The following is a 14,015-nucleotide window of genomic DNA, read 5'->3' on the forward strand; positions in this document are numbered from 1 at the left end:
TAAAAGTGTTTCTTATTGTCAAGGGTACTTCTAAGAAAGTCATTTTTTAAGTTTGTGTATTTTATATAGTCCTAAGAAGTTGTGTTTATTTTAGATGAGTTTAATTTGGGTTAACTAACATACTATCCTCATGAGAGTGATACCCCAAAGGGTTTTGCCAAGTCAGGAACCTCTAATTTAGATCATCCAAATATTAACCCAGTATGGAAGAACCCACTGGAAGTCACCATGCTCATTCCCCTGTCTTCTGGCTTGTCCACACGTGATCGTCTTGATCCTGTGATTCTCACCTGTGACTGACCCAGCCAGTAGCTGTCATTTAAACCATCTCTGTATGCCTTGATTATCTTGCTTTTCAAGAAAGAGAAATGTTGGTCATACCTTGTCTTTCCTTTCAAGAAAGACTCTCTTTAAATAAGTTATTTTCCAGCCTTTTCACTGCATTCATGACCCTCTTTCCTTTCCATTTTAAGAAGCCCAGGTGTCTCTCAGATAATGGTAGTGTTTCATGTGTAAGAATTTTTCAACCCTCTTTCCAAAACATATTCCTATTTACACATGTCAGAGGGGTGCCTGTCTCCTGAGAAGCATTGACACCTCATTTCCATGACCCATCTTCCTCCTAATCCCTTTGTTTTTCAGGGGTGCTGGGACAATCTGGGGGTGTGGCAAGACAATTCCTTTCATGTTTTGAATGCATGTATGCATTGTGAAATGTTTTCTATTGTTTTTCTAATTCTTTCTAATTTATTAAAGCAAATTTTAATTCTCTCCACAAAGCACAAGCAAATGCTTCTTTGTGCAAGCCACAACTTAAAAAAATATTTATTGATCCAGGTTCAGGACCATTAGTGAATAATAATGTTTAATTGCTAATCCAGAACTGATCCTTGCAAAACTTCATTTACCGTGTTTTCTTATTTTGATAATGAACTATTGATAACTCCTCTTTAAATATGACCTTGCACCTCCTTACATATTTCATGTTTTATTAGTGGTGATTTCTTGCAGTAGGATAAATGACGATTTAAAATGTGTCCTTTATTTTGTGCTAAAATACCTTTAGACTTTTTCTAATCTCTGATCATCTAATATACATAAATATGCAATGTTGAGTCTTATGTAGACATCAGACAAATTAGTAGGCAATAATTTTGATAACTTCAAGTGATTCCCAAGAAATCCTAGGGTCACATGTACCTTGAAAGAGAATAGAATTATTTTCTTCAAATTGGAAGAAGAATGGATAGGATTGAGCAAGATAGAAAAGAATAAAAATGAAAAAACATACTGTTATTTGATTTAATGAAAAATGGAGTGGGAAATATCTGTAGTAAAAGCAGACTAGCTTTAGGCTGGACTTTTTGAAACTGTAGTTTATGTATGCCTTTGACATGCAGAAATTATGGTTGTGTGCCTTTTTAATACAGAGTGTATTTTTCCATCCAGTTTCAGTGGTCTGAGTATAAAGTTACAAAAGTGATCAATTCCCCTGGGGTGATTCAAAAAAGGGGAAAAAGCATTGTCTGAACAAATTGATGTTGTTTTCCAGTAAAACCTCTTAAAATGAAGACTTTCATTACACACGTATTTCTGATTAAGTATTCAATCATCTATATGCAATTACAAGTTGCAGTAACATGCAAGAGATTTCCCTTTTGTGAGATTTTTGGAAATAAAATGTGAATCAATAGAGTTGATTAGATTAATAGATTAAGTTTGTTGCCTCAAAACTATCATTGTCTTATGTGTAATGATCATGACTATTTTTAGGTTGTCAGTCCCCAAGCTTTTGCTTGGCTGTCTCAACTTCGTCACCAGTGGGAGGACACCCGGAAACACTGCTTCGTTAATATTTGTGATGCCCAGTTCCAGTACTTCTATGAATATTTAGGAAACAGTCCTCGACTAGTGATTACTCCTCTAACTGACAGGTAACAATGATGAGTCTGAGTCCCATAGGAAAAACCAAGCCAGTAAAATCGCAGAGCATGGGTACAGACATGTGAGCTTGAAAAGAAAGGAATGAGGGACAATGGTGAACAAACTGGGAAACTGTACGAAAACGGTGTGTAGATGAACTAAGTGACATAGTGAACACTGACTTCAGTTAGAGACAAGTTAAAGAGAACCAAATTAGAGAAGCAGAATTACAGATGTTATATAATATACAAATCATGAAGTCATAAGCAGATTAATATGGCTCAAGGCAACAGCTTTGATCACAGTCCATTCCCTTTGTTATCTATGCCAGCATTCCAGTATCGAAGTAACAACCTCCCCTCCCCATATCCCTTTACTGGGTGTGTAAAAGCAATTGAGTATGTTTGAATGCACGTCAGAGGTCTTACATATAATGAAAGGAAGAAAAGAGGCAGAACAGATCCATTAAATGATTCAACAAATACTGATGAAGCATAGGTTTCAAACAGGCAGGGTTCCTGCTCTCACAAAGCACACTTTCTAGTTGAATGTGATGTGTGTGTGGCTGGGAATGAATAGGAACAACAAGCAAATTAACAAAGACATTTTAGGTGGTAATATATGCTATGACAAAAATTGGTATGTTAAAAAGTGTCTTGAAAGGAGAGTTTGCTCTAGATTGCATGAGGGGACATTTGAGCTGAGACCCAAATGATAACAGCTACAAGTGTGAAGTTTCTGAGACGGGAGGGGCGTTGGCCAATTCAAGGGATTGACGAAGAACCAGTGTGACTCAAGTATGTCAAGAAGGCCAGGGGTTACTGTTATTAAAAGTTCATTGCCACTTGACTCCAGGTTAATATATATATATATACAGTCGAATGTTGTAGAGGCAATGACATATTACAAAGGCATGAAATTCTTTGTTAAGTATTCCAACCTCTGCTGAATTACTTGGTGGGAGAAAGGATATTTAATCCTTGGCATTTGTCGAAGAGTAATCACACCTCAAGATCATAAGAATGTTCCCAGTTATCCAGTATCACCATACCAGTTAATCTGGGAATCAAGTGTAGACAGTTTCAAATATGTCTCTAAAGCTGGGTTGAGGCGGTGGTCCTGGGAGATTGGTGGAATTCTCTCACTGGCTTAGTGATTGTTCTTGAACACATTAATCTGCTCATGATTTCATCATTGCTAAGTGGTATGGCTTCTGTAATTCTGTTTCTCTAATTGAGTTCTTTTTAACTTGTCTCTTACTGAAAGTCAGTGTTCACTATCTAAGTTAATTTATGTGCTGCTTTCAGTGTGAATGGTTAAGCTTTGTAGCTAGACAAAATCACTCGAGAGCAGTCAAAACTGCAGAACTGCTATGAGCCTGGTTTATGCATGCCACACTGTAAGTGGGGAGCGGAGAAAGGTAGGTACAGGGTATAGGAGAAAAAGGGAAGAATTATTTTAAAGTTTATCAGTAAGTGACGACGAATAGCTTATAACTTTTTAAATAAGAATCACTATGTGGTTTATTTAGTGAATAGAGTGAATAGTGCTGCCTAAGGTGTTCATTATATAATTTCTTTTCCATTTCATTCTTTGGATTACTTACTAATTGTTTACATTAGCACAATGCTGCCTTTGAAATACTTTCATTATGTCTCCCTTGATGCTGACCTCTTTTGTGTGGTAGGCAGGACAGATAGCGTCTCCTTCTTCCCTGCGTGAACACGTTCAGGGACTAGGCCACCAGCTTGTAACTGAGAGACTTGGGATGGAACACAGTGGGAATGGTTAGGAGGGTGCAGGCTAAGCTGCAGTTACAGAAAGACCGAAAATATAATGGCTTCAATAGCATAGAAGGTGATGTCTGACTTGTATAACAGTACAGAGGATAGTGGTCCAGCACTGTAGGCCGGCAGGTGCTAAACATGGCCTTCCACATTTATTCAGCCAATGGTAAAGGGGGAAACATCTCAGTAGAGATGTCCTGGGATTTATACACATTGGTTAGAGTTTGGTTATCTAAGAGTAGGGAGGTAGGCTATATAGTCTGCAGCATAAAGGTGGCCATTTTCAGCCAAAACGTGGAACCACTTTTTGAATTACTTGGTGGGAATAAGAAAACATTATTGGGGGATAGTCTACTCTATAAAAAGTGCTATAATTCCTATTCCAGGGGTCTCTCCATATTCACTGTAAGGTGTATTTAAACATGTGGTGGCCATAAAATATAGAAACACTTTCTATTTTTATAAGTGATTGCTTCAATGTGCATAGTACTTTGAATTTTTCAAGGCATTTACCTTTGATTTTCTTAATATAAGTCCCTATTTATTAATTACCTCATTTTATTGAGGAGAAAACCAAGGCATGTTGATGTTAAAAGACTTATTTAAGATCAATATCTGATAATCAGTAGTAGACACTAGCCCACGGTCTTCAGATCTCTGTGTCTTTCCACTAGATCTACTGTCTGTACTGAGACAAAAATATTGTGTAAATCTGCAGAAACCCCATGTTAGGTCCTTGCATTGATTAGTTTTCCTTGTAAAAGTATTGAATTCTGTCTTCACATTTTTTCCTCAGTCTAAGAACCCCTGAATATTTCCTGCAAAAATAAGTATTATCAAATCTAAATGCATGTAGCAACACCTTCAAAATGAATTCCTAAAATATATTTTAATGTAATAAATTGTGTCTTTGTATATTTGCTTTATACATTGAAATAGGCATGTTATTTGCATACTCTGTACTTATATATATTTACATAGTTTCTCTCTCAATGTATTCATTAAATAGCAGTTTAATGAAGTCAATGTTTAATTCATCCACGATTTCTATTTTTCTTCCTTAAAAAATAGTTTGAGATGTTGTCTGCCATATTAATATTATCTTTACCTAGAAATATCAGAAATTCAGTAGCATTGCAAATCAAGTGTTATTTGTATTCAAATATACAACTCTTAGGGAATGAGACAAATAAATAAAGCAACACATTCTTCTCTATTATTTTTAAACAGCAAACCTAAAATTCAATTTGATATAAAATATTATTCTCTTCTTATTGCCATGAACAAATCCAAGGTATATCAATGTTTTGTGTTACTACCACATCCTAGACCTTGACTTCTTAAACTTTAAAAGAATTGGACTGTCCCCAGTGTTTCCTAGAAATATCATATTAGACTATAATATTTGTGTTCTCTGTTGCCTAAAGGTGTTACATTACTTTAACTCAGTCACTTCATCTAACCATGAGTGGGGCTCCAGCAGGCCCAGCTGGCACAGGGAAAACAGAAACCACCAAAGATCTTGGACGCGCCCTTGGCATGATGGTTTATGTATTTAACTGTTCAGATCAAATGGACTACAAAGTAAGTTAGTTATAAAACAATATGGTCTAACGATATTATCCCTGATTTGGAATGATTTAAGCTCATAGCTTAAAACTCTTCTGTTGAATTCGTAATGCTTCCTTCCGTCATTTAGTCCATAGGAAACATCTATAAGGGATTGGTGCAGACAGGAGCTTGGGGCTGCTTTGATGAGTTCAATCGAATTTCTGTGGAAGTTCTGTCAGTGGTGGCAGTACAAGTGAAAATGATACATGATGCCATCAGGAACAGGAGGAGGAGGTGAGTGGCCTGTGGCTTCTTCCTAATGTTATGAAGAGGAAGAGCAGCATGGGGAACAATGTAGTAAAAGCACATCTTCACAGTCTTGCTGCTTCTCACTGCCTCATGGGATGGGTACAATAAGACCGGCTGGTTAATACTGAATGATTATTTTGAATAACCTCCCATTTTTTATTAGTGGTTTTTAAGTGTTGAATACAATAAAGGATTACTTAAATCACTTAAAAAATAAACATCTTTTATGATGACAAATCTAGTTATCAATTCTCAGTCCTGACTTAACTTGATCTTCGGGAAACATTTGACACAGCTGGTCCCTCCCTTCTATGTGACACACTTCACGGGGTCCCAAAGCACCACATCCTTCCAGTTTTCCTCCGCACTCAGGGCTGCTCCTGATTTCATCTCATCTGTTTTAATAGGAGAAAGTATGGTACCAACCTATAGGTGACCAGGATGACTAAATGTGAAGCACTTGGACAAGTGCCTCACATATACTAAGCCCCCCATCAATACTGGCTGTTTATTGTTATTTCCTGACGTATTAACATTGGATGTCACAAGCCTCAGTCTTTGGGCCTCTTCTTTTCTCTGTCTGTACCCTTTCCCTTGGATGGAATTAAGTTAAGTTATGTGACTCTCAATACCATCTGTATTCTGCTGGCTACCAGAGGCCCAGATGTCCTTCGTCTGATGTCTGCACTTAGATGTGCCTGTTGGGACATCTCAACACTCCACTTACATGTCATAGGCTCTCATGTGTCAGACCTCCAAGGTGGAAATTGTGGTCTTCCCACCAACACTTGTTTTATAAATTGTTCCAGTAGATTATACCCTCACATTCTTCTGGTTACTCAGGCCAAAAACTTTCCAAATATATCCAGATCCTAACCGCTCCCCAGCATTATGTCAGACTCTGAAAGATAAAACATGACTGACACTCAGGGTTGGACGGCTTACTGTCAGAACCAAGTATTACAGTACACAGTGTGGTTTTCTTTGCCACATTTTTTGTATACAGAGCAATCTGATTTGTTTACCTATTTATACCTTCTCCCCCATTTATTAGGGCATTTTGCTCAGCTAGCTCTCTTACCCATAGGAATGTTTCAGTCTCCCCATAGGAAAAGTTCATCTAGCCCCTTGAAACTATGAACCTATTGTAGAAGTTTCTAGTTACAGATACATCTGGATACTTCTACCTTCTAAAAAACCTCTTAATCCTCCCAACACACAGCTCTGAGATACCCAGATGTCTGCACACTTACCTGCCCCTTCTCTAATGCCATGTTAGAGAAGTTAGATTCTTTCCTTTTTGATCCCCAGACATATTTTATTTAGCTTTTGGTCAAAATATTTGATGTAACCCAGGTGTCATATGAGACCATCCTTTCTTAGAGATTTATATGACTGATACATTCAAGGATTTCTGAAAACTCCCAACCACATTTGCTGAGTCCCCTCATCTCCATGTCTGCATGTGAGTTGTACCTATCCATCCTCATGCTATCCCATACCCAGATGGCTAGGCCCCTTCATGAGTTTTATTCAATTCTATTTGCATTTGAGCAATAAGGGGTATGGGACCATGCTTCAACCACAAAGCCACCCAGTACCTTGCTGGCTCTATCTCATTGAGGTCCATCCCTTTGACTTGTGGCTACTTCTGCTACCCACGATGGGAGAACTGTCGGTTTCCCTGCTACAACAGGCACTTCTCTCTGTGAGCAACCTGTCTGACCTGTCTGCTTTCTCTACCCTAGCCTGATATTCTGGGAATGAAGATTTCTCCATTCCTACCTTGACTATACAGAATCCTTTCTCTTGATTAACTAGTATCTAAGAAGCTCTTGGTCCTAAAAATTGTGGCTCTTTTCCCTCCCTATTCTGTGATGTAGGCCCAGCTCCTTAAATACTTCAGGCTTCCCCTTTCTCAACAAAAGAAAGCCTATACTCTATCTCATTTACCCCCATTTGAAAATTTCCTTCTATTTGTTCTTCCATTTGGCCTCTATGAGCCTGTTATCATTCTGTTGCTCTGACCATCAGCAGCCTAACTGGGCCCTTGCAAACTTTCTGGAAATGTCTCACTGTTTCTTGAATGCCTTCAAGTGATAATCATAGCAATAGAGTGAACACCTGTCAAGTATTTACTTTTCTAGTATTACATGTTCTAGGCATTGTACTCCTAGCCTTTATATATAATCTCTTTTAATCCTCATATAATCCAATAAGCTAGGTAATACTATTATCCCTTTCTTTTAATTAGATGAAGGAATTGGCACATGCCTAAAGTGGTATAACTGGTCTCTGAATGCTCAGTCTGGCTCCAGAACCAGCTGTTGTAACCACTACACTGTCCTACCTCTCAGTGGTGATGAGCAGATATTTGTTGAATAAATGGAAGGAAGGGGGGCAGGTGAGCAAAGAGACAAAATAAAGCTTAAACAAGGAGACGCTTTCTCCATCTGCAATATCCCATTCAAGGGATTGCAGCCCACATTGAAGACAAAAATGGTAATCACCTTCCATTAACTGTTAAAGTAGTCAAGTCCTCATTCTTATATTTTAGCATACAAAATATGGCTATGCCAAAATGTAAAAGAATACTTCCCATACTTCTAATTCCTTTGGGGGAAGGGAGTTTACTTTTAATAAACATGCTTCAAAACATATGTATGCTTATGAATTTTAAAGCAAATTTAAAATTTTTCTCTTGCCTCTTTTAAGTTAATTCCCCATACCATTGTTGTGCTTCCTGTGACTTCAGGTTAAATTTGACTTTCCTTGAGTTCATGCAAATGAAACCATACAGAATAAACAGCACCCTAATAATAATTTGCATTCTGCTGTGGTTTGCATTTGTCAATGTGCATTCATAGTCAATGAACACATTTAATTTCATCAACATTCTTCTTATGGTAGATTTGTATTTCTTGGGGAAGCTATCACACTGAAGCCATCAGTTGGAATATTTATTACCATGAACCCAGGATATGCTGGTCGAACTGAATTACCGGAAAATCTCAAGGCTCTCTTCAGGCAAGTGTTAACGTTTTGCAGTTTAACATCTGGAGCACTCATGCCACCTAACGTTGCTGGTTCATGCTGTTAAATGATTTGTTTTTAACTTGAGAATTCCCATGAAAAACCTCTCATTATTCAGGATCCCCTTATAGAGAGAACTTTCACCATGATGAATTAATTCTTCAGAAATATGAAACTAGGACTCAAAATCATTACTCGAAAGTTACACAGAGTATTTGAACATTTCATACTTGCTCTTTTGTAATGATATTTTTATTATAAACATAATTTTCACAAATTATGAAACATTTGGGAAATACAGAAAATAATAAATTAAAAAATTACAGCTTTACCACCCAGAAATAAAAATTGTTATATGTTTTTTCTGGTCTCTTTTATAATTCATATTTTATGCAGTTAAGATTAGGTTAGGCATAACTTTTATTTAGTTCTCATTTAATATTTTGACATAAGTAGTTAATCATATTATTGAAAATTCTTTGGAAATGTTGTTTTATGTAGCTCCAACCTAGTCTCTCCTATGGCTCGTCTGTAATTTTCTTAAACATTCCCTATTTCTAACACATGGGGTTTGTGATTTTCTTTTCAGTCTTTGATGATCATAAAATAGCAGGATGTAAACCCCTCTTCATATAAGTAGTTATCATTATTTCAGATTATTATCCAGAATATATCCCTTCATGTAGATCACTTGGTGTATGATAAAAATTCCTATTTATGACATGCTTTCCAAAAACACTCTACCAATATATACACTTGCTAGCAGTTGGTCAGAGATCCTGTGCTATTACTGCACCAGAACCAGTTATGTTTAACTCATATTTTGAATCAACCTTAATTCAGGTATAACTTCATACAAGAAAATGCACCCATTTAAGTGAATAGTTGGTGAAAACACTACCACAACAAAGGTATCTCCAGCATCTCTGGAAATTCTCTTGTGCCTCTTTGAAGTTAATCCCCCATTATCATTGTTGTGCTTTCTGTGACAGGTTAAATTTGTCTTCCCTAGAGTTCAGTAAATGAAATCATGCCATACGTATTCACACGTGTTGTCTTCTTGAACATTATGACTTTGGGATTCATCCAAGTTGTTGAGGGTATCAGTAGTTCCTTCTTGTTACTGATTATTCTATTGCAGATATACTACAGTTTGCTTTTCCATTTGCCAGTTAGTGGACTTTCGGGTTGTTTTCAGTTTGGGGCTATTATGAATAAAGCTCTATGAACATTCATGTACAATCTTTGTCTGCAGTTAAGTTTTCTTTCGGGTAAATATCTGTAAATGGCATTGCTAAGTCACTTGGCAGATGTATGTTTGACTATTAGAATATGCCAGTCTGGTTTCCAAGGTGGTTGTGCCATTTTACACCCTCACCATCAGTGTAGCAGAATTCTACTTGCTCTACATGCTTCTCAAAACTTGGTATTGTCCGTTTTTTTACGAAATTTTGCCCAATGTAATATATATGTAGTGGTATGTCATTGTGGGCTTAGTGTGCATCTCCACGATGGCCAATGATTTTGGATATCTTTTCATGTAACTTACTAGGCATTCCCATGTCCTCTTTTGTGAAACACTGTATGCTGTGTACAATTGCTTTGTTAAATACATATACTGCAAATATTTTTCTCTCTTTATTTGTGGCTTGCCTTTTTATTTTAAGGTGTCTATCAAAGACAGAATTTTTAATTTGATGAAATACAATTTGTTTTATTTATTTATTTTATATATCCTAATTAAGAAAGCCTGACTAGCTCCAGGTTGCAAAAATTTTCAACTATGTTTCCTTCTAGAAGTTTTGTTTTATAGTTTTCATATGGGTTTTCCTTTTTTCCTGTTCATGTGCTGAACTATATATATTGATTGATTTTTCTAATACTAAACAATTCTTCAATGTTGCTTTTCCTGGGATAAACTCCACTTGTTCAGGAGATATTTTTATATGTATTGCTGGATTCAATATGCTACTATTTTGTTAAAGATTTTTTTTTAGTCTGTGCCATGAGGGGTATTGGTCTGCAGCATTTTTTCTTGCATTACCATCATCTTATTTTTGGCGTCAGGGTAATGCTGACCTCATGAAATTAGTTGGCAAATGTTCCCTTCCCTATTTTCTTCAGAGTTCATGTGGGAGGAGTAAATACTTACCCCTTAAGTAGTTGATAGTAATCATTGAGGCCATTTGGGACTACATTTTTCTTTGTGGGTTTCTTTATAGTGATAAATGCAATTTCTTAAATAAGTATGGAGTTATTCAGATTTTTAAAATTTCTTCTTGAATTAGTTTTGATAATTTACATGTTTTAAGGAATTTCTCCATGTTTTCTAGATGGTTGACTTTATTGGCCTTATTTGTTTATAATATACCCTTATTATCTGTAGTGATATCTTGAAATCCATGTCTGAAATGGGTAATTTGTGTCTTCTCTCCCTTTTTTTCTTTGATGAGCTAGAGGCTTATCAGCTTTATTTTTTAAGAGCTCTTCAATATTCATAATATGTATCTTTATGCACAGTCTGTCTTCAAAATAATATATTATTCATATGATGTTAGAACCTCTATAGTTTCACATATAATGTAAGAACCTCTATCGTTTTTAGTACAATCTATCAATTCTTTCAAGCTTAAAATTTGCTTGTCTATCTGGGTATTTAACCATATTTCATTTGTATTCCCAATTTTTATAGTATTTTTTAATGTACTTCATCTATTAAGAAACTTTCTTGGCTAGGTAACATGGAATGAGTATTTGAACATAATTGTTTTCCCTAATAGTCAATTTTTCTAGCAACCTTTATTGAATATTTCCCTTTCCTCATATATCAGCTTTCTCTGGCATAGCAATTTCAGAATGTCTATTTTTCTTGAAAAAAATTCTAGAGAATAGCTATCCTAGAAGTAAATGTAAGGATTATACAATATTTTCATTTGAAAATTGTGCATATTTCCAATATCTTTACATTTGTATCCTATTTCATCTCAAGATGCTTTCATTAGGGTCTTAAAATTTGAAAATTTTTGTGACATTTTCATAAATTTTGTTTAACAAAGTAAAGCACCACTTATTTAAATGGGGGTGCTAAAAGTTGCACGATACAAAATTAACACACAGAAATCTGTGGCTTTCTTATACACTAAGAATAAACTAATAGAAAGAGAAATCAGGAAGACAATTCCATTCACAATAGCATCAAAAAGAATAAAATACCTAGGAATAAACCTAACCAAGGAAGTGAAAGACCTACACCCTGAAAACTATAAGACACTGTTAAGAGAAATTAAAGAGGTCACTAACAAATGGAAACTCATCCCATGCTCGTGGCTAGGAAGAATTAATATCATCAAAATGGCCATCCTGCCCAAAACAATATACAGATTCGATGCAATCCCTATCAAATTACCAACAGCATTCTTCAATGAACTGGAACAAATAGTTCAAAAATTCATATGGAAACACCAAAGACCCCGAATAGCCAAAGCAATCCTGAGAAGGAAGAATAAAGTGGGGGGGATCTCACTCCCCAACTTCAAGCTCTACTACAAAGCCACAGTAATCAAGACAATTTGGTACTGGCACAAGAACAGAGCCACAGACCAATGGAACAGAATAGAAATTCCGAACATTAACCCAAACATATGTGGTCAACTAATATTCGATAAAGGGGCCATGGACATGCAATGGGGAAATGACAGTCTCTTCAACAGATGGTGCTGGCAAAACTGGACAGCTACATGTAAGAGAATGAAACTGGATCACTGTCTAACACCATACACAAAAGTAAATTCAAAATGGATCAAAGACTTGAATGTAAGTCATGAAACCATAAAACTCTTAGAAAAAAACATAGGCAAAAATCTCTTAGACATAAACATGAGTGACCTCTTCTTGAACATATCTCCCCGGGCAAGGGAAACAAAAGCAAAAATGAACAAATGGGACTATCTCAAGCTGAAAAGCTTCTGTACAGCAAAGGACACCATCAATAGAACAAAAAGGTATCCTACAGTATGGGAGAATATATTCGTAAATGACAGATCTGATAAAGGGCTGACATCCAAAATATATAAAGAGCTCACACACCTCAACAAACAAAAAGCAAATAATCCAATTAAAAAATGGGCAGAGGAGCTGAATAGACAGTTCTCTAAAGAAGAAATTGAGATGGCCAACAGACACATGAAAAGATGCTCCACATTGCTTGTCATCAGAGAAATGCAAATTAAAACCACAATGAGATATCATCTCACACCAGTAAGGATGGCTACCATCCAAAAGACAGACAACAGCAAATGTTGGTGAGGTTGTGGAGAAAGGGGAACCATCCTACACTGCTGGTGGGAATGTAAATTAGTTCAACCATTGTGGAAAGCAGTATGGAGGTTCCTCAGAATGCTCAGAATAGAATACCATTTGACCCAGGAATTCCACTTCTAGGAATTTACCCTAAGAATGCAGCACTCCAGTTTGAAAAAGACAGATGCACCCCTATGTTTATCGCTGCACTATTTACAATAGCCAAGATATGGAAGCAACCTAAATGTCCATCAGTAGATGAATGGATAAAGAAGATGTGGTACATATACACAATGGAATATTACTCAGCTATAAGAAATAAACAGATCCTACCATTTGCAACAACATGGATGGAGCTAGAGGGTATTATGCTAAGTGAAATAAGCCAGGCGGAGAAAGACAAGTACCAAATGATTTCACTCATATGTTGAGTATAAAAACAAAAGAAAACTGAAGGAACAGAACAGCAGCAGAAGCACAGAACCCAAGAATGGACTAACAGTTACCAAAGGGAAAGGGACTGGGGAGGAAGGGTAGGAAGGGAGGGATAAGGGCGGGAAAAAAGAAAGGGGGCATTACGATTAACATGTATAGTGTGGGGGAGGGCACGGGGAGGTCTGTGCAACACAGAGAAGACAAGTAGTGATTTTACAGCATCTTACTCTGTTGATGGACAGTGACTGTGAATGGGTATGTGGGGGGGACTTGGTGAAGGGGGGAGCCTAGTAAACATAATGTCCTTCATGTAATTGTAGATTAATGATACCAAAATAAATAAATAAATAAATAAATGGGGGTGCTGATACTTGTATCAGCAAAGTGTGAAAGACAATTTGGATGATGGAAGTCATATTCGTGAATGCAGGCAGAACGTATGAACCTCATGGTGTCGTGTGTGCTTCCACTGCCTACCTATCATGTGGCCCAGGGCAAGTGTTGTACTTCTCAGATCTTTAGTCTGCACCTCTGTGAAATGCAGATAGGAGGAACAGCCATCTCCTATAATTGTGCAAATGAAGTAAGAGAATGCACAAAAAGCTTTTAGCATCCAGTATGGCATGAAGAAAGTACTCAGTAAATATTAATTCTCAATATTAAAGTAAGTACCAATTA

At 36.6% G+C, this 14,015-nt stretch overlaps 1 protein-coding gene across 1 annotated transcript in view; it reads left to right on the forward strand.

Moving 5' to 3' along the window:
* DNAH11 (dynein axonemal heavy chain 11) overlaps window positions 1-14,015 on the forward strand; it is a 363,375-nt gene that overhangs the window by 136,516 nt on the left and 212,844 nt on the right. The window contains exons 32-35 of the mRNA XM_057504579.1: window positions 1,774-1,934; window positions 5,138-5,294; window positions 5,410-5,555; window positions 8,481-8,597. Of these exons, the coding sequence (XP_057360562.1) occupies window positions 1,774-1,934; window positions 5,138-5,294; window positions 5,410-5,555; window positions 8,481-8,597 (581 nt within the window). The remainder of the gene's footprint in view (window positions 1-1,773; window positions 1,935-5,137; window positions 5,295-5,409; window positions 5,556-8,480; window positions 8,598-14,015) is intronic.

The sequence above is a fragment of the Manis pentadactyla genome, chromosome 7 (genome assembly GCF_030020395.1).
Source record: "Manis pentadactyla isolate mManPen7 chromosome 7, mManPen7.hap1, whole genome shotgun sequence".
In the NCBI taxonomy this organism is placed as follows: Eukaryota; Metazoa; Chordata; class Mammalia; order Pholidota; family Manidae; genus Manis; species Manis pentadactyla.